This window comes from Symphalangus syndactylus, chromosome 9 (genome assembly GCF_028878055.3).
Source record: "Symphalangus syndactylus isolate Jambi chromosome 9, NHGRI_mSymSyn1-v2.1_pri, whole genome shotgun sequence".
Taxonomy (NCBI): Eukaryota; Metazoa; Chordata; class Mammalia; order Primates; family Hylobatidae; genus Symphalangus; species Symphalangus syndactylus.
The window spans coordinates 92,072,298-92,092,820 of NC_072431.2; the positions used below are offsets into that span (position 1 = coordinate 92,072,298).

General features: G+C 39.0%; 1 protein-coding gene across 3 annotated transcripts in view; it reads left to right on the forward strand.

Annotated features, from left to right (window-relative positions):
* AMPH (amphiphysin) overlaps positions 1 to 20,523 on the forward strand; it is a 250,400-nt gene that overhangs the window by 199,832 nt on the left and 30,045 nt on the right. Inside the window, exons 14-17 of one of the 3 annotated variants that reach the window (XM_063609652.1) lie at positions 1,691 to 1,714; positions 1,978 to 2,499; positions 4,561 to 4,593; positions 9,311 to 9,367. In XM_063609652.1, coding sequence (XP_063465722.1) covers positions 1,691 to 1,714; positions 1,978 to 2,499; positions 4,561 to 4,593; positions 9,311 to 9,367 — 636 coding nt within the window. Of the gene's footprint in view, positions 1 to 1,690; positions 1,715 to 1,977; positions 2,500 to 4,560; positions 4,594 to 9,310; positions 9,368 to 13,797; positions 13,924 to 20,523 lie in introns of all 3 variants that reach the window. The other 2 variants (XM_055293372.2, XM_055293373.2) reach the window with 2 other exon arrangements.

Sequence of the window (20,523 nt, forward strand, 5' to 3'; positions counted from 1 at the left end):
CTGAGTAGCTGGGACTACAGGCGCCCGCCACTGCGCCCGGCTAATTTTTTGTATTTTTGGTAGAGACGGGGTTTCACCATGTTAGCCAGGATGGTCTTGATCTCCTGACATTGTGATCCGCCCGCCTCGGCCTCCCAAAGTGCTGGGATTACAGACGTGAGCCACCGCGGCTGGCCTGAGCAATTTCTAAAACTCTCTAAGCATCATTTTTTTCTCATTTATAAAATAAGGGTAACGATGCCTACCTCAGAAGGTTGTGTGAAGTTTAAGATAATTGTAGAGTATGTAGCATGGTGTCTGGTATGTATCAATAAAAGGTAGATATTATTACTGATGTTTTTTCAGCTAATCTGATGTGTAAGGATAACTACTCCATAATTTAGACTTGGGAAAGTGTCACAAACAGAGATTTGTGGTGGTCTCATTGGTGCTGTGAAATTAAGTGATTGGTCACACACCTCTACAGCCTCATATCCCTTGGAGCAGGGTCTTTGTTTTAGAAAAGCCCTGGTGATGTGGTCTTAAGAACCCAGCTTAAGTTGTATGTTTTCTTCTTTTATCGTGAGGCAGAAAAAGGAAAGTTCTATAGATCTAGCTATTCATGGGCAATGCCACTTCTGAACTGACATTGCCACTTTCTTTCTCCCTTCAAAACAAAAAGATGTCTGTCCCTTGCTTCTGCAGTTGCAGGGCTCATACTGCACTCTTTAAGATCCTTGGAGCATCAAGGAAAGTGCTCAAGAAGAGAGATTAAAAATGTCTATTGAAACCACCAATGACTAAGTTATATCTTTTCTAGTGAAAAGTTTTACTCATATATTCACAAAAAGGCATGCATGGATTGATGTTTGAGTCATTTGAATTCTAACCTCAAGTCTATGTTAATTTCCTTGGAGATTAAAAAGACAATGCTATTTTTTGTTATTCCAATATTTTATATCTTTAGTGGAACTGTAACACATTTTCCTTCCCTAGCTGGGAGGGTATGGAGAGGATGAAGATATCATCTAGAAAGAGCTTTTGAACATTTCAGAGGACAAACTTGCTAGGGATGGTAGCGATAACAAGAATGCAAAACAACAGCTTTCTGAACATAATTGCTCACAGCTATTAATTTTCTCAATTTCGCAAGATTTTTTTTGTTATGTGGAGAAAATGGCTGCTAATTTGGGGGAATGACATCAAGAGAACTCTGCAGGCAGTCAGACTGGTTAATATCAGACCATTCTCCATCTAAACACCCACCTCAAAGACAAAGCCAAGTATAGGATGAGTTTGGGGAATATTTTCTTCTGATACTGGGTCAGAGTGTGTGCTACTGTGTAACTTCTTGACCTCTAGTGCTTGATCTTATTCCGATGTTCTCAAACTTGCTTATGTGTTTGAAACTTCACATTTCAGAGTCTGCTAAAGCAGAAGTCATGTACTAGCCATAAAACATCCTTGTTGATGCTAGCAAATGAAAGAGGCTTTCTTTGTGTTTCAGTTGTGCCTTTTCTACACAGTTGTGGTCTTAAACAATTTTGGAACAAAAATCATTCCTATCACAAAACCAGTTGTAAAATTTGTTCCTAAACCAGTAAAAGCTATAGCCTTCAGCAGAGTGTTGACTCTAGACAGGGTAGGATTTTATTGTGTTAGTGAATTTTCTTCTCTTGCCTTATTGTTACTGTTTTCTTTACCCATACAGACAAGCACTGATTTGGTACAGCCGGTAGGTAAATATCCAGAAAATTCTGGATTTTTTTGGTATTTGATATGCATTACATACATAGTATATTTTCTAGAATGAACTGTTTCCCCATGGCATTGCTAGTCATAGATTTAAACCTTAAGCCAATGAATGTAATCACTTTCCAGTTTGGTTTTACTGGTGCTACTTTCCTGAAGAGCTTTGTGTTTCTCATCAAATCTTACCATGATCTGTTTCATCTTTTGTTTTTGTTTTTTTCCTTTGCTCTTTTGCATACTTTAAAGACTGACTCTTCAGAAAGTCTTTCCTTGTGTAACCTGATCATGGAGGAAACTCCAGACAGTGGGTTGGCCGAAGAAATTCAAAGATCTCAAAATGATATAGGTGCATTTACTTGGGGCCCTGACTTTAGTACACACAGGGTCAGCCAAGAAATTACCTCAGGTGGGTTTGGAGAAGACTCTGCATGTCTCTCCGAAGCAGAGCAAGACATAAGATTATCCACCAGACTGCTTTCGTCTGCTGACTGGCCCACTGTAGCTGAACAGGGTGAGCATGCCCCGGGGCCAACCTTTCCAGGTGGAAATGAACAACTGCCCCCAGAGCCTGTGCCCGAGGATGGAGTTGCCATTGCTGCTTGTGTGGAGATGGAGCAGCCGTATGACCCACTTGACTCAGACATGCCAGCCATGGACACAGCTGACCTGTTCAAAGAAAGTCATGAAGATGTGAAGAAGTCAGATGACGAGGAAGAGAAACAGAAGATAGAAGATTCTCTGTGGGCAGGTGTGGAGGCATGTCAAAAGGTAGACACTGGAGCTATTGATATCAAGACACTAGAAGGTACAGAGGAATTTGAAGAGAAAGCATGTGAAAGGACAGGAAACAGAGTGGTAGATCTTCTTAATACCATAGGAAAGGAAGACCATAAGACCTTAAAAATTAATGAAGTAGAAACTAGAAAAGATCTAAGAGCAGGGTATAAGGAAAGTACATACACCAATGAAAATTATTTTGAGAAAACTGACCTATTAGAAAAGGACATGGAAGGAGGAGATATGGCAAAAGAACTTAGTGACAGAGACCAAGGTCTACATGATGGAATTCAAAAGATAATCAATAATTGTGGAATGACAGAAGGCTTTGGAGCCAAACCTGCCAATCACCCAGATATCTTGAATCCATCTCTCCAGACCTACTCTGTATCTAATATTGAAGATGGCAGCCCTAAGGGATGGGATTTGACTAGAAAAGACATAAAGAAAAATGCGATAGACACTCCCAACCATGATATGGTATTTTACTCAGCACAAGACAGTACAGATGCTGAAGAAATTCAGTGTGAGACTGTGTTAAATGCTCTTGTAGGTGACAGGGATAAAAATCAGGCTGTTTTATCAGTAGAAGCTCAGTCTAGGACTGACTTTAATTATTCTCTAGGAAGAGATGCAAACAGAAGAGATCTATGTTCATGTAAGGCAGAAAGGTCACTAATAGAAGGGTCTGAAAGAACAGTAAATGAGAACTGTAGTCATACTGTTAACTTGCCAAGAATTGCAGAGATAGACTCTTGGGGAACAGATCCAGGTCAAATCTGGCAGCCAAGCTTGGATTCAGCGATGAATAATTTGGATATAACAGGATTCTCTGGTATGCCAGATGGCCAAGCAAGTGGATTTGCCAATTGTCTGGATTCTATTAGCCACTGGCCTATCAGAGATACGGAAGGCTTAGATAATAGCTGGACACATTTAGATGTAGTTGAGCACAAGGAAGAACTGGAGGTGGACTTACTAGCAGGTGATTATAAGGAACAAGCCATTGCTAGCTGCTGGGAACAAAGCCAGGAGATAGCGAGACCATTGATTTTGGGGACCTCCTGGAATGCTAGCACTGAGAGTTCTGCTAGTTCCCGAGACCAGGACATCAACAACTCAGATTTATCTGAAGATGAAATTGCTAACCAGAGATATGGATTGTTGTACCAAGAAATAGAGGCTGACAAAGACGAGGTACTTACCCTGGTCTGTAGCATAGACTAGCCAAAGACTTCCGTAGGTTCTGTTTTTCCTCATGTCTCTCACCTACTTCATTATCCATCACTATCTTCTAGGAGGCCTGATCTCTCCAACAGATTGTCATGTACTTCTTGAAATCTGTGCAAACCAAACACAAATAGGTTGACCAAAAAAAAAAAAAAAAAAAAAAGCAGCATCAACAACAACAACAACAAAAACCCAACAACATAGACACATACACACAAAGCAGAATGATTGTGTTGGGAATTAATGCAGTCTATGTTACCATCTCATTTACTGAGTTTATTCTCCCTACTTTCACTTTTACTATGCAGATACTAAAAATGTGCTAAACCAAGAGCAGCACAGATTAATTTACTGTTCCTGAAGTGGTTCCGCTCCAAAAAGAACACATGAAATGTTTCAACCCAGGCCCACTGAAACTGTAACATATCATAATTGCTGTTCATCAAAATGATGCATTGTAGAAACACTGGAAAAGTTTCCTCCAGATTCTATCAATGGCCTGAAAAACAAGCAACTTAACTCCTAATGGCCCTTTTCTGGAATCATCTTTTCATTATAGAGAAAGTGGGTTTTGATTGGCACCAAACAATAATGCAGCAGCAATAATTGTAAAATTAATTTTTCTTTTTTTTTTTGTCAGCCTATTTAAAATCATACAGTGTGGCCTTTGCATTTCCTAAGTTCTTTCATGCACAGCAACCTTTGTATTATTTTAAAACTTGTGATAGTCTTTACTTTCCAACTTGTCTAATGGATATTTACTGGTCCTACAAAAATGATAATGAAAAATAATAACACAATCTGATTTTCGTTTCTGTTTAGGCTTCTGGTGGTTCATTTAATGGATTCACACAGGTAAGGAATCTATTTTCTTACAAGATCCATCTACTGAGAATGATGCACATTTTTTTTCAATGTGGTTTGGTTCTCTGTGCCGCTAGTATAGCATAATGATTAAGAACGTCAGCACAAAATTGGACCCCACTACTTACAGACTGAGTAATGGAAACAGAATAGTAGCAACATTGTATGATTATTGTGAAGATTAAATGAGATATGCAACAGAGTGTTTAGCCCAGCAGGCTAGCACACACTAAGTTCTCCCTGACTTTAGTTTAGCTTTTATTAATATGTTTAGCTATACCATGGGCTTCTACCTTCTACCAATTCCTCTACTAGAAATTAGAAGTTGTTCTGATCTGAGAGATGCTCTGGATTCAGCTGTTCTAAAGAAGAGCTAGGATTGTTTTGAACTAATGAGGATGGATATTTAGAAAATGTGAGAGCGTTTTAGGAGCTTCCTTCTAGAGATTCCTGTAGGAGCCACACTGCACAGGACCTTACCTCTTCAGCAGTTCTCCACGAAGGAGCTGTTGGAAGATCAGAAACCATATGCTGGTTGTGTCCAATAAGGCAATATTTTTCTTGAGAGTCTGTGAAAGAGAAATCACAAGATGAACTGTCCCATTAGGACAGTGTATGTGTATGTCCCAACAGGTAGGCAGGTGTAACCTATGTAAAAGGCCGGCCACATGGCTGTCAGGCTCCTGGATCAGTTCTGACAACCTCTTCAATGGAGACTTCAAACAGGCTTGTCTGTGATGCCTGCTTTGTCTCAAAATGTCAGACATGCACAGTTTCTAATAATTTAGCATTTAGAATTCTCTAAATACATATTCATAATATATTCATAAATAGAATTCTCTATTTAAAGGTTTCATTATTTTCCCATGTTACCTATAAAAAGATAAAAACCCACTGATATCCCCACATCCAAATACAGATACACAGAAACACAAAGAGAGATGTTAATGCATCTCTTCCATCTTCAGAAAATTCCTTTGAAAGGTTATCATAGGCATTGTCATCAATTTCTCATTCTTTTCAGGTTTGTATTTCCATCAGAGTTATTAATGCACATAATTTTAAAAGTAACAACTTTTATAAGGGCTTTTATTTTAAAACTTCAGACCATCATACACTCCATTTCTTGTTTCTTAGAGGTAAATAGTTTCACTTTCTTCAATAAATTCTCTGTTATAATGCTGCTTCTTCATTTCTAATGTATTATCTATTGACTCATCTCTCTGGAAGGTGAAGACTTAAAGTATTTTCCACCTCCTACCCACCCAATTCGCCCCCTCTTCTGCTTCCTGCCCTTCCTCTGATAGAGTTCCATGGGAGCCATCCAGGCAATCTGTGGTAATGTAATAGTGATGAAAATGCTATTAACAGCCAAGTCATGAATTTCACATTTTGTTTCATGCCAACTTTTTGTTTTCCTTTGTGGTAATAATTGTGGGTCTTATTTATTTGCCTTTTGATTGATATGCTTAGTTTTCTAGGTACTTATTGCATATTCAACCCCATATTCTGTAGTTACATCTCCTATTTTGCTGAAAACATTAGACATTCAGTCAGTTTCATCTTCTTGAAGAAATTGCCTGTCTGTCCTCCTGGGCTGCTGTGGTCTGAACTGGGTACTTTATGACTGTGACTTGCTGTAGAGCTGTTCTCACTGGCTCTTCCATCCTGTTGATCATGGGGACCGTCTTCACCTCTCCCCCCTGTCCTTCCACTGTTTTCTGATGCAAGTTTCCTCATTTGTGGTTTAATCATTCATTTGGGTGGAGCACAACCTCCAGTAGCTTTCTGAAAGAAGTGTATACACAGAAGGTGTGTATTTGTGACCCTACACATCTGAACATGTCCTACGTATATATTAATATACTGGACTGCTAGTTTGGGTATTATATTCGAAGCTGTAAATCATTTTCCCTTAGAATTTTAAAGCCATCGCTCCACTCAATCCTACCACCTAGTGTTGCCTCCAAGAAACTGTCATTTTGATTCTTGATATTTTGTAAGAAACCTTCTTCCCTCTCCTCATTCTTTCTCTCTGTCTCCCTCCTCCTACCTCTTTCATCTTCCTTTCCTCTCTTTCTCTCTGGAACTTTGTAGCATCTTCTTTTTACTTCAGTGTTTCTGAAATGTTTCAATGATGGGCTATGGTCTGAGTCTCTTTTCATCCACTGTATAAGCCTTTTTAATCTCAAAATTTATGGGTTTTTGTTTGGGAGAATTTTAAAAAATTATTTCATGGCTTTATCTTTTTTTCCTTTGTTCTCTCATTCCATAGCACTTCTCTTTTTCATATGTTAACTTCCTGACTAGTATTCTATTGTTTTTTCTTTGCTGTTTCCTTTTCTCTGTTGTCTTTCTCTACTTTCTCTGTTTGCCAACTATTCTAACAGGTTTTTCACCCCTATAATTTTTTCAATTTCCAATAACTATTTTTGTTTACTGCATATTTATTTTCCAATAGCATCTTCTTCTTTGTGTCATGAATGATTCTCTTCCATTATATCTCTGAAGGTGTTAATCATCATTTTTCAATTATTTTTGCAAGTCTTTGTTTCTTCCTCTTGCTTAATCCTTTCTATTCCATCTCTCTTTTATATTTGAGACTTCTCAAATGTTTGGTGATCTTGACTGAATGTTCATATTTAAAAGTGGGATGCTGAAAAGCTGACTGGAAACTTCTACAGGTAGATAGAGTTCATTGACTGTGGGCATTGTTGCAGGACTTTCTGTCTCATCTTTTCTGTTGGGGAGCCACTGAAGTCAGATTCTTTGGGCATTTTGTTTTTCCTTTGGGCTGGCCAGATTTCCCAGGGAAGATTTATTTTGTCTCCTGTCTGTGAAGTTCAAGTCTGACTACTAGTGTAATGGAGGTGATTGGGGAAAAAATGGGAGCAGAGTGGTGAGAGAGGGGTGCATGGTCTCAATATTTATTATGTAAGTACTCAGTGCTTCTACCTTCCTGATGTGCCTGTGTGTTCCCCAGTCCAGGGACCCTGTTTCAGCCTCTGTATAATTAATCTCAAGTCTTCTGCTAGGGTAGGCAAGGATGTTGCTTGGTGTTCTTAGTAGGTAAGAATATCTTGAGGTCTGATGACTTTGTAATAGACTTTTACTATTCTTCTGTTGTGACCACCGCCCTCACTCCTGTTTCCTATGGCTCTTTATGCTTCTAATTCTTCACCACTGGGTGTTCTAAGGAACAAATCGGACGGATTTTCAGCATTTCTAGCATCACCTTAGGATACAGAGTTCTTTGATCTACCAAGTTACTACTCTTTCATCTGCTTTCCAATTTCAACATTTGTTGTTTCTGTCTTTCTTCTCATTCTTTTCATTCTTATAGGTTTATGCCTTAAAAAATCCCTTTATTGTTGTTTAGTTTGGATTCAGGAGGTAACAGAGGTAACTGCATGTGTTCAAAACACCATCTTCAACCAAAAGTCACTGGCTCATATTTTCTGTTAGACATCCCCTGATGTCAGTTTCTTCAGGCATTTTGTTTTTTTCCTTGAGCTGGGCAGATTTCCCAGGAAAGACACTTGGGTCTGCTGTTTGGAGGGTGCAAGCCTGGCTACCAATGTAATGAGAGATGAAGGTTCCTTTAGAGATTACTTTTCCTTTAGATTTCCTCCAGCTTGATTTGTTTAAGTCAATGAACTTATTTTATGAAATGTTAACATATGGCTCATACATAACCCATAGAAGGAACACTTAAGTAATATAGTGAGATTGAATTCACAACATTTAAAAAGTTTAAATTTTGGAGCTTCAACCACTAACTTCTGATTCGATATCAACAGCCAGAAGAGAAGCTGTGGACTAAAGATGCCCCTGTGGCCTTTGTTTAATGACTCTCATAGTATTCTGCTAGCAGAGACTTATATTTAGAATAACTATTATTAAAACTTACTTTTGGCTGGGCGCGGTGGCTCACGCTTGTAATCCCAGCACTTTGGGAGGCCGAGGCGGGCGGATCACGAGGTCAGGAGATGGAGACCACGATGAAATCCCGTCTCTACTAAAAATACAAAAAATTAGCTGGGCGTCGTGGCGGGCGCCTGTAGTCCCAGCTACTCAGAGAGGCTGAGGCAGGAGAATAGCGTGAACTCGGGAGGCGGAGCTTGCAGTGAGCCGAGATTGCGCCACTGCACTCCAGCCTGGGCGACAGAGCGAGACTCCATCTCAAAAAAAAAAAAAAAAGAAAAAAACTTACTTTTGCATGTTTTGACTTAATGATTTAAAATAAGAGGGGACTTGAACATGTTTAAAATAATATTTATTGAGGCCAGGCATGGTGGCTCCCACCTGTAATTCTAGCACTCTGGGAGGCCAAGCTCGGCAGATTGCTTGAGCCCAGAAATTCGAGACCAGCTTGGGCAACATGAAGAAACCCTGTCTATACAAAAAAATGCAAAAATTAGCCAGGCGTGGTGATGTGCGCCTGTACTTCTAGCTACTCAGGAGGCTGAGGTGGATTGCCTGAGCCCAGGGAGGTGGAGAATGCAGTGAGCATGATCATACCACTATACTCCAGCCAGGGGAACAGAGGAGACCCTTTCTCAAAAAAAAAAATTAGATAGATAGATAGAGTCTCGATAGATAGATAGATAGATAGATTAGATAGATAGATAGACAGACAGACACAATTGATGGTAGCTAATTTAAATATCTTTAAAAAACATCTTCTATTTTTATCCTTGATTTTCAGCCCCAGGATACTTCATTATTCACAATGCAGACAGACCAGAGTATGATCTGCAACTTGGTAAGTTGATTTGGGTTTGTGCTCTCAGGAAGTTGTTAGTTATCACTGAATGTTCTAAAGCTGATCATTCTAGGCTGTCTAGAGTTTGAATATCCAGAATGTGGTTTCTGGATCCTGTACTTTTCTAGAAAACAGGAGAGAATGTGTCGTAAAACCTCAGTGTGACTTTGCATTTGGTTATTTCTATTCACACAGGCACAGTCATTCCAGCAAAAACTAGTCTCCTAATTGTGAACCCCAGCAGAACACAGTGGATCCATTAAGGACATGTATATTTCCATATGAATATAACTTAAGCTCCAGTATTTAAAGTGAAATTGCCTCAAGAATTCATGCTTCAAAATAAATCCTTGTTTGTTTCTTGAACCTGAAACTACCCCATTTATCATCTCATCCCTCCACTTTGTGAGAGGTAGAAAGCAGTAATGCATAGTAGAGTTGTGATTCCTAATTTGATACCAAATGAGAGGAGAGAGAAAAGCTTAGTTAGGGAATGAGTAAGAAATAGAAATAGTTACTCCTGGCGTTAGAGGAGATTCTTAAAAGATCAGTGTTGCAGTTATGATGGGAAACATTTTTAGCAACAGCTTAAAGCTTACTAGTAAAGATGAATGAAGAGACCTTAAGAGATGTCACTTTTGAGCATGTCCTTGCTACACTTCAGGGGATTTGGGCTCTTTCAGGACTAGTTCATGAGGGTTATTTGTAGCACTATGGTTTTCTCATGGGAATAGTGCATACTTATCCCAGCTCCTGCCTTTCATTTTGGATGCTTGGAATTGAGATTAAATAGAATGATTTCTTTTAAACTATTTTATTTTTAAGTAAGGAATTCTGTTCTGGAAAGTTTGTCTTCAAGGCTGGTTTGAAATATTTGCAAAGACAGGTGTGTCTCTCATACCTTGTTAATAGATTGTCACACTTTTGCCTTTTGGGCAACCAGCTGAAAGGCAGAGTCTCTCTGGCCTGCAAATAAGTATTTAAATGTTTCGAATACAAATTGTACTTGTGTTAGTAATGGAGCCAGTGAAACTCATTCTTCATGTTCGTTGGTGATTCTCCAGCTGAGTGATGGAGATGGAGAATGGAATTTTTAATTATCAATCAAGAATGGTTTATAAGAAATGGAGAAATACCAGTATAAAAGGAAAGGCAATTGGTTATAATGAAACTCACACCTACTATACTGATGCAAAAGATTCAGGTCTAGAATTCAGTGGTTTTTAAGTTTGGGTGAACCTTTCCCTATCATCCATGGCTGGTCCTAGGAGCTTCCATGCTTGTCTTTCTCTTCTGTTTGTATGTATTCTCTGAAGCAGACATCTTGCCCCTTCTTTCCATGGGGAACCTAGCTTTGTCATGTTCAGCATTGCAAATGCTGCTAACATTGGTCCTGCCCTCTGATCTAGGAAATTACAGTGAACTGATGTCTCCCAGTGAGTTGTGATTGTACACGATCTTCCCAGGAGCAAGAAAACGTCCCAGTGTTTGGCTCATTGACTATTCTGAGCGAGGTAGGGGGTGAAGTTGGTAATCAGCTGTACATCTCCCAGCCTGCATCATACAGCCCCGCAGGACATCTTTTGAGTACAGGTTTATACCCTTTTGAATCAATAACTCTTGCTCAGGGCTCAGGGTTGCCTCTAAAGCCCTTTGGAGTTCTCACTAAATTAGCTCTCTCAGGATTGGAGAAACTGGATACAAGCCCATATTGGATGTGACTAGACTTCTGCCCCTGCTGTCCCAACCCACCTCCTCTTCCTCTCTGTTGACCCGCCTTTCATCTTATCACAAAGGATACCAGGAAAGGTGCTGCAAGGCTACACTCCTCATTTTATTCTAAAGGAGGAATTGGTTTATGGTCCTCAGAGTTAAACCATTGTGGCATCTGCTGCCACCAATATCTGTAAAAGATGTACCTCTTCTCTGAGTGTGTAATGACTGCTACTGAAGCAAACAATAGGAAATCATTCTCAGCACTCCAAAATAGGTGTGGCATGGGATCAACCCATTTGCAGTGTCTTTCAAGGGAGGCATCTTGTAGGAAAAACGGTGAAGGTAGGGCACAATTCCCACAGCACTATGTTAAATCTCTCCACAAGAGGTTGCTCACATTTTATCTTTGCTTTTCCCTCTTTCTTGACAAAATACTTACAATTTTACATTATCTTGGAATAGAAAGGTGGCTTCTATTTCTAAATTTGGGTAGCTGATTTTATATATAACCATGCTTCATTGTTACTCAACATTTAGTGAGCTATACTATCCTCCTGGAATTCAGGTTAAGTTGTAATGCCATATTGTAAAATTTCATGTGTTATTGTCATATGTGAAACATCTTGTGACTTGTGGGGACATAAGCAATCCTATGTTCTCTTTATACTAGACCACAGTTGCACTGTCAAATTTCAACAAGCAAATGCAATTAGACTTATTTATAAAATCACCCTAGCTATTTATTCTTGCCTTATAAAAAATGTCAGAATTTCTTCAGACTTCTAAGAAACCCAGACTCTGATGCAAATATTTTTTGCATTTTAAGATATCTTTGCATTTTATAAAATATATGATGTTATATTTCTTTGGCTCATGTTTTAAAACATCTCTTGGCTTCTCATCTGGCTTCGATCTTACTTCTTCCATAGAGTAGACTCAGCTTGCAGTGAACAGCATCTGCTCGTGGATTTCTTGGTGTTTTCCCAAATTACCCTTTTATCCTTCATTGTGAAGGTCATTTAATACCAGGCTGTCATAGCAAATCACCTTGACTCCCCAAATGGCAAGATCATTCCCTGAGCGCTTACAGTATCTGTTTGCTGTTATGAAAACTTGTTCCATTATGAAGATAATTCCTTTCAAACAATAAAAGTGAAGTATTTTTCCATAAAGGACTCTTGAGAGCATATTAGTGTGAATTTTATCTCATTCTTTCTTAAAAATTATGTCAGGCTACCTCTTAAAGCTTAAAAAAGCCCATAAAAATCAGATATCTGCACACTTGTCTACCAGTCCTTTGAATTTATTATGTTCTTTGAAAAGAATGGTCGTGTGATCTTGGCATGCATAAAAATGGAATGATTTGGTGGGAGACATAAGACAAATACTTTGTGTATTTGTCCAACACTAGGCTATTCATATTCATTTTGTATTATCTCAGCATAACTTTTCCATCACTTCTCTGTGGAACTTGCCACGTGCACTGACTCGGATAAATGTACAGGACAATAGAGGTGCGTTTTGATTGCTTATGGTGAGTTGGATAGAAGTTACTGATTTCTCCAATCACAGCATTAATTAGAGACTTCTTACTCCATTGGGAAATCACTTTAAAATTTTTTTTAGTTTAAGTGTTCTGGTGATAGAACAGGATCTTATGAGCCCTCTAATGTCCATTCATTTAGTGAAAGAATCATGCTAGATAAATATGTTTATATTAATAAGAATGGAAAAAGAAGGAGTATTTTCAGTATCTGTAGTGACATGCATTGGCTGTGGTGCTTTTAATGGCTTGCTGTTAGTTTATATTGCTACTTTTAAAACTAAAAAGGCCTTGATCTAAGAGATGCCAGAAGCCTGATTCAGCATATATGTAATTGAAATCAGGATGATGTTTGTATGTCTTGTTGGGACAAAAAGATCTCACCCTGCCTACACAATTCAGGGGGTGTAATTGATACCATGGAGAATACTGCCCTGTGGTTCTTTAAACAACTATTATATGAAATAAATGCATTACTAAGGATTTTGTTGGAGGGAGAAAGGGAACAAGGCACTGAACAGGAATTTACAAGGCAGTAAAGTATCTATGATTGTAGTAGCGAATAGCCAGGTAGCTGATTCTGTTCTTCCCAGCCTTGGAAGTGAAACACTAGCTTCATGGTGACCTGTTGGGTCAGATGAATGCATTTTAGTCTAACTATTAGAATGACTCTTTGATTTTTTTGGTGCAATGCATATTCATAAAACTGAAAGGCCCTGGAACTGTGTGCCCTGTGATTTCTTCCTTACTCCCTCCCACTAGCAAATAATTGTGGGTCCTCCTAGAATCCTGTCTCTCTCTCTCTCTCTCTCTCTGTCTCTCTCTCTCTCTGGAAAATAGCAGAAACTCTTATAGCTATCATAGGTAAATGGGTAGTCAAAATGTTGCAAGTAAGTAAAATGGGTAGGTAAAACGGTAAGTCTTGCCTGACTTCAAGGGAAATGACAGTCTTGATGATGGTAAAGCAGAAGCTTAATAAGATTTTATTTCTAGTCCTTTCCGTTCTCTAGAAGCCTATGATGCCAAATGGGGGGCTTTTCTCCAGCACGGATTTCACGAAGCTAATTGCCTACGGGATGACAAGGAAAATCTTAATTGTCCAGTATTCTGTAATGTTATCTATTTACCTGTTAAATCTTTTCCCTCTAACCCTCAAAACAAACACTCCAAGGCTGAATCTGAACAGGCTCCGCCCACAGAGCCAAAAGCAGAGGAGCCTCTGGCTGCTGTCACACCTGCCGTTGGGCTGGACCTTGGAATGGACACTCGGGCTGAGGAGCCAGTGGAGGAGGCAGTGGTGAGCACCACCTCCCTGTCACCCTCCATCTGCCTCGCTGCCACGGCCATGCTCATCTCATGACCATATGCATCGCTGTCATCTTTGCCTCACTTGGGCCAAACATGCTGCATATCTGTTGTAGCTCCCAGGTTCAAATAACCTTCATTCCTGTTCTCTTTCATTTTTTAATAAGGAAGATATCCAGGTAACTGATCTTATGATCTAAAGAAAACTGTACATAGCCACAGGTATAGCACAGTAGAAGGGTTGTAGAACTTGCGAGTAATCAGACCTGTTAATGCTTTGTTCTACCTGTGACAGCTGGAAACGTGCCTTTATTAGGGAACTTGCATGTGATAAACAGAACAATAACTTTGTTCGTTTTGTGTACATATTGATTATTTACAATATTAGTTTTGTAGGTTGGTTAAGGTCCAATGAGGTGTTGAAATCCCATATCACAACTCCATGAATCTATAAGGATTCCTATGTGCACCACCATTTGCTCACAATTAAGTCTGCTGATGACTCTTATAATAATACGGACCTTGAGGATGTTTTGTTCTTGTGCTGGGATGGGGATCCATTTGTCTGCCTGGAAACCTGCTCTTACCCTAATCCATGCAGCCATAAAGAACACCACATTGCAAACTGAGCTGAGCTCTGATATCTACCAAGTAGAATTGGACGTTGTAATACTCACGAAAGTGTAGAGTACAAAATACCCATGGTGAGTGAAAAGTCATTTATTTATGAAATGCAGAAAAATATTTTCCAATAATTTCAATCAGGGTACCATTTACTCTTCATAGACTGTACAAATAGGAAAAACAATTTCTCTATTACCGAAAATAACATTCCTTAGATTAGATACCTAGAGAAATGAGTCTTACTTCATGTTGTTGGTGCTTTAAGTCATTTTACAGGGAAAATGGTAGGTCATCTGTCACATCAACAGTTTATTAATCAAGTAGAAAAATAAATAATAGTGCAAGATAGTAATGGAAAATACTTAAAGCCGGACTGAATTTCTCCTAGAGGCATTGCTTGCAGGGACTTTAGACCAGGGAGTGCTGTGTCCAGGATCACTCCCAGATTCACTGGAGATTTCAGCAAGTCCACGCAGATAGTGCTTTTTCATTTGGTGTCCAGTGGTGATCTGTGTACTCACCTTAGCTTTAAGATTATTTAAATAACAAAGGAAGGGAAAAATAGAGTTTAATTTTTTGCTACTATTATAATTAAGAAGATAATTTATTTTTAAAGGAATATGGATGATGCCAGGGAGTTAAAATGATATTGATTTAGGTTTTGAGGGAAATTGTTTCGATTCTGAAAATGCTCTCATCAAATCCCTATTTTGAACAGCAGCACCGACTTCATCTTCACCAATGTTTTAAAACTAGTTCATTGATTTTATGCCCAAGACTATTCAGTGTAAGGCTTAATGCCATCATGCCCATGTGTTTGAGCAGGGGCAGCATTGGATGTTGTGCAATGGATTGGAAATGTGGAATAGACAAGCTACTGTGTTCAATACAGCTGAATGTTGATTCTCCATGATCCCTTCTAAGAGTGTCATGTTCCTATACCTCCCACACCCATCCTTATTTCAACAAACTGATCTAAGTAGGCTTTTGTTTTTTTCAGAATCCAGGTTTATGGTTTTCCAGCGGACAATATTAGTGGCCACCAATTATTAAGTACCTACTATGTAATAGCTACTATATATATATATGCATATGTTTGATAATTGTTTAAGCTAAGGGTAATATGAAAAATATTCAACACCCTGTGGCACAGGCACCAACCATCACTCAAACCAGCTTCCCTCATGTTGGGTAAGCAGCTATTTGGAAGAATGCTTCATTCTGAAAATACCTTTTCTCCTGAAGCTCATAGGTGAACTGTAGAGAATCAAAAATTTTGATTCCTTGTAAAATGTAAGGCAATTTACGGTCTAATGAAGGATTCAGGCACTTCCTGAGATCCACAGGTGATGCAAGAATCATAGGTGCAGAGCTCACAGCGTGATCCACGCTTTCCACAGAGAAAAAATTCAAATTCATTTCTCCATATGGACTGAAAAATAATAGTAACAATGTTAACTAAGAGGAGACAGTTTACAGCAATTCGGTTTGCCTAATGGTCATCAGTAGTGGCTGCCTTCCATGTTTTCAACATGGACGTACTTGGATGAAATCAATTTTTCCCCTCATTCTCCCTTCTCCTCAGGAAAAAGAATCAGATAAAATGTATTTTTGTTTCCTAAAGTAGATTTATAGCTTCTTCCTTCTGGTCATAATAATCTAACACAATATTAGGGTTATATTTCTCTGGAGAAAGGTCTATAGGTTGCTAGATATGTGATATTTAATTGTAAAAACAAAAATCCACATTGTGTCCCTAGCATTAATTAATTGGCTGGCTGTGGCTGTCATCAGTCAGCATTGAGTTGACATGACCTTTTGAGGTAATCCCTTTCACTGCTGAAATGTCACCATAATTATTAGTTCAGATTTTGACAGAATGCATTTCATCTGAGATGAAGTTTGTGATTGTTCTGTTTTGTTTTTTTAAAAAGGCAAGTATAATTTCGAACATGGGAAATTTTAACGGTGTTTCCAAAAGAAACCTAGAGCTTTTAAGAAAAGTTTAATTATTACATTTTTGTTTGTTGTTTTATTTCTCATATAGCTAGTATTGTCTTCAGTTTTTCCCAACAACATCAAATTTTACTAGTATGTCTACAGGATGCATTTAAAAAAACAACACTCTTGTCTTTCCTTTTCCAGATGTTTCTATGTTATGTAAATAATGAAAATATTTGTTAAAAAAATGATTTGGGGCCAGGTGTGGTGGCTCACACCTGTAATCTCAGCACTTTGGGAGGGCAAGGCGGGCAAATCACATGAGGTCAGGAGTTCAAGACCAGCCTGGCCAACATGGTGAAACCCCATCTCTACAAAAATACAAAAATTAGCCTGGCATGATGGCAGGTGCTTGTAATCCCAGCTACTTGGGAGGCTGAGGCAGGAGAATCGCTTGAACCTGGGAGGCAGAGGTTGCAGTGAGCCGAGATCTTAACCATTGCACTCCAACCAGGGCGACAGAGTGAGACTCTATCTCAAAAAAAAAAAAAAATTCAATATGATTTCAATATTCGTTTCAGTATATGTTAGAGAATGAGGTTGCAAAGCAGGTAAAAATGAGCACAGAGCCAATTCATAATGTATTATTTGGTTACAACTAATTATGGTTAGATTTTTACCCACATTTATTCCATTTTTTTCTAAAGAGGCCCCTTCTAATTTTCTCTAAATTTCTGTCAGTGCCTGTATTTTGCTTAAATGATGTGAATTATACCAGTGTTCTTTTGTGCCTGTTATTTTTTCAAAATAATGCCGTGTAATTAAATTTAGAGTTAGCATAGTTTTTAGAACATATAAATGTAAGGAAGACTGTGGTAAAGACGTTTTTAGAATTGTTGGGGAATCCTGGATTATGAAACATTATTGACCCACTATTCTGGGGACAACTTTGGTTTTTGCTGTGTTTTGTTTTTTAAAAATTTTACCACTTAACTTGTCAAGACCAATTTAAACCAACAAATATATACATATCAGAATTGCCAGACTATAGTCTATCAACTTCATCTTGCTAGAATATTTCTGTCTGAACAGAATGCATGTGCTCACTTCCTCTTTTACTCAGTTGACAGATATATTTGAGTCCTCTGTAGGTGTCAGGCTCTGTTCTGGATCTGGAGAATCCAGGGATGTGGTAAATAGATATGGCTCCTGCCTCCGAGTTTCCACAGACTGGTGGTTGAGATGCACATTACACAGAGGTTGAGGTGTCCTTCAGTGACACTCATGTTCATGGGAAACAGCATTTGGGTTTTCTCCTTTTGCAGAGTAAACATGAGAGCTGTCGTTTCCCCTGTGCCTATAGATATGATCTCCCAGTATGTCAGAGGAAGACATTGAAGACAGAGGAAGCCAGGAAGCTTGAATTATTGTCTGCCCTTATTAACATAGAATATCTTCCAACTCCAAGTGCTCGCACTGAAGCATGCTTTAAGATGTCAAGAAACATACATATGTATATATTTTTCTTTTTTTTATGAGAACCTTGGAGATGGATGTTCCTGTTTACCTTTCTTAGAAAAAAAAATCACAGAATTGGTTATTTTCTATTTTCTGAGTTTGACTATATTCCCATTAGCAAATAGTTACATTTTCAATGCCCCCCAAACTAAACAAGTGTCTGTTTCTCTCTTGTTCATGATACCAAGTACACAGCAGAGTGCATAATCCATGCCCATCAAATTCTAAGTCATTGATTTGTTAGTTGGTTGACACTGTGGTCTTGGGGTCCTTAAAGGGGCTGCAGTTTGATTTCTTAAAGTACAAATATGTATATGGTCATTTTCCTTCTCATTTTTTTTCATTCAGATACTTTGGCTTTTTTATATTCAGGAAAAGCAAGCCAGTTTTTATGATCAAAAGCAATGTCAAGTTTTTTCATTCTGCCCCACAGCTCTGTAACACCTAAGCCCCACTTACCTCAAATATAAAATGGAGTTAATAATAATCACCTTAAAAATTTCCTATGAGGGCTTAGAAATAATACATGTTGTCAGTTTCAGCATCTGCCATGCAGAGGTTATTAGCTAATGACAGTTTGGTGATATCATTATTGTTATCATCATCATGAAAAGTTGGTGAGAAGCAAATAAGCAGAAGCAGGTGAAATATGTACTCTGGGGAGGAGAAAGCAGCAGAGGCAAAGAATAACAGCCCCCTCTTCCAGTGTTGCCTCATGTCAGAAATGGCAAGGAACCCAGTCCGTGTTAGATCTCCATCAACACAAATTTCCATGTGGTTCCCAAGCAAGCTGTGTCCCATCAAAATTCTTCGTCCTTTCTAAGAAGACTTTCCCTTTTCTAGGTACCTTCATACTCAGTGAATGAATAGGGAATTTTTCTATCTTCATTGCCCAGGAGATGTGAATATTCAGAGAACTGGCAGTGCCCTCTCAGCTGCATCCTCCTTCAGTGTGGTTGTAGAAGGAAAAAGAAGGGCAGATGATCTACAAACATGATACATCCAAATCTGATACAAGTAACTGAACCTAGATCTTTCTGTCTTTGCAGGAAGTCATAGGGAAGAGATAAAGTTAGCCAAGAATAAAGTGAAAGTAACAACACAGTGATCAGTTCCCCCAACCTCACAGAGCAGGTTGATCTGGGTTTGTAGGTGGCCATCTCGGAAATATGGAGCCACTGTGGTTTTCAGATGTGGCTGATATTAAGTATTCATTAACCACCTACCAACTGCTAGTAGCGGCATACACACACCATCTTCCCTGCCTTCTGGAGTGTGATTTCCAAAGCCCCATCTCCAACAGGCCCAAGTGAGACTTTTTAAATGTCATTGTTTATTCAGAGTGTTGTTATAAATCTATGTGAACATGAACTCAGGATTCGGGTTGTTCTTCCACTATTGAGAAGCCATTTTGAGGTGACAGATGCCCAGTGACTTTTAAGTATTGCTTTTGGCATGTACTTTTCTTCTGAGATGAAATTCACATAAAATAAAATTAACCATTTTCAAGTGAACAATTAAGTGGCACTTAGTACATTCACAGTGTTGTACAATCATCACCTCTATCTCGTTCCAAAACATTTTCATCACCTCAAATCACAGCCCCATAGCCATTAAGCAGTGACTCCCATCTTCCCCTCCCCAGGCCCTTGGTACCTGCCAATCTGCTGTGGATTTATCTATTCTAGAGAGCTGATATAAGTGGAATCATACAACACATGATTGTAAGATGGTTTTGTGTCTGCCTTGGTGTATACTTTTTGTCACATACTAAATCTAGAGCTTTAGCTTGATGTATTTAATATGACTAGTTATCATTAGCTTCAGGATAAGAAACTCCTATTCTCTCTTCTGAATATGTATTGGGCCCAATTCATAATCCCTCATTGAAACCATTCCTGGTCATCAACATAATTGGGTAGCCTATGTAAGACCAGACCCATTCAGATGTTAAAAAGACAACTCTGTTGAGATAATAAAGCCCCACCCCAATATGAAGCCCAGTCCCACCCCAGAACTCAGAATTTAGACCTACAAGAGCCTTACAGATGTGTTCTACTTACTGGCTCACCCCTCTTCCCCTACCGGTGGCAGTGTTGGGATTTGTTTAGTCCATGGATAATATGGAACCAACCCCCTAGACCATGTGTGCTGAGTTCTCATCCACTTCTTGCCTGTTCCTGTTCTGTCCATCCCTCACCTCCAGGATAGAAAGGCCCTTGCATGAGTCCCTCCTGCTAGCCCTCCATAGACATGAGCTGGAACCCTAAATATGATCAGGAAAAAGTGCTTGATTTGAGATCAGAGATCCCTTCCTTTTCCCCAGCATGTTGCCTTGTATTCCAGCATCAGTGCTCAAGCACCTCAGATACTGCCTTTGAGGACGACTGTGTGTGTCCTGAAGTGAAGGAGTACGATCAAAGAGAGTAAGGTGATAGTAAAGAAGGCCATACTGTGATAAGAGATGCTAGGGAGCACTAGCATTATCATGCATTCTCTCACAGCAGTC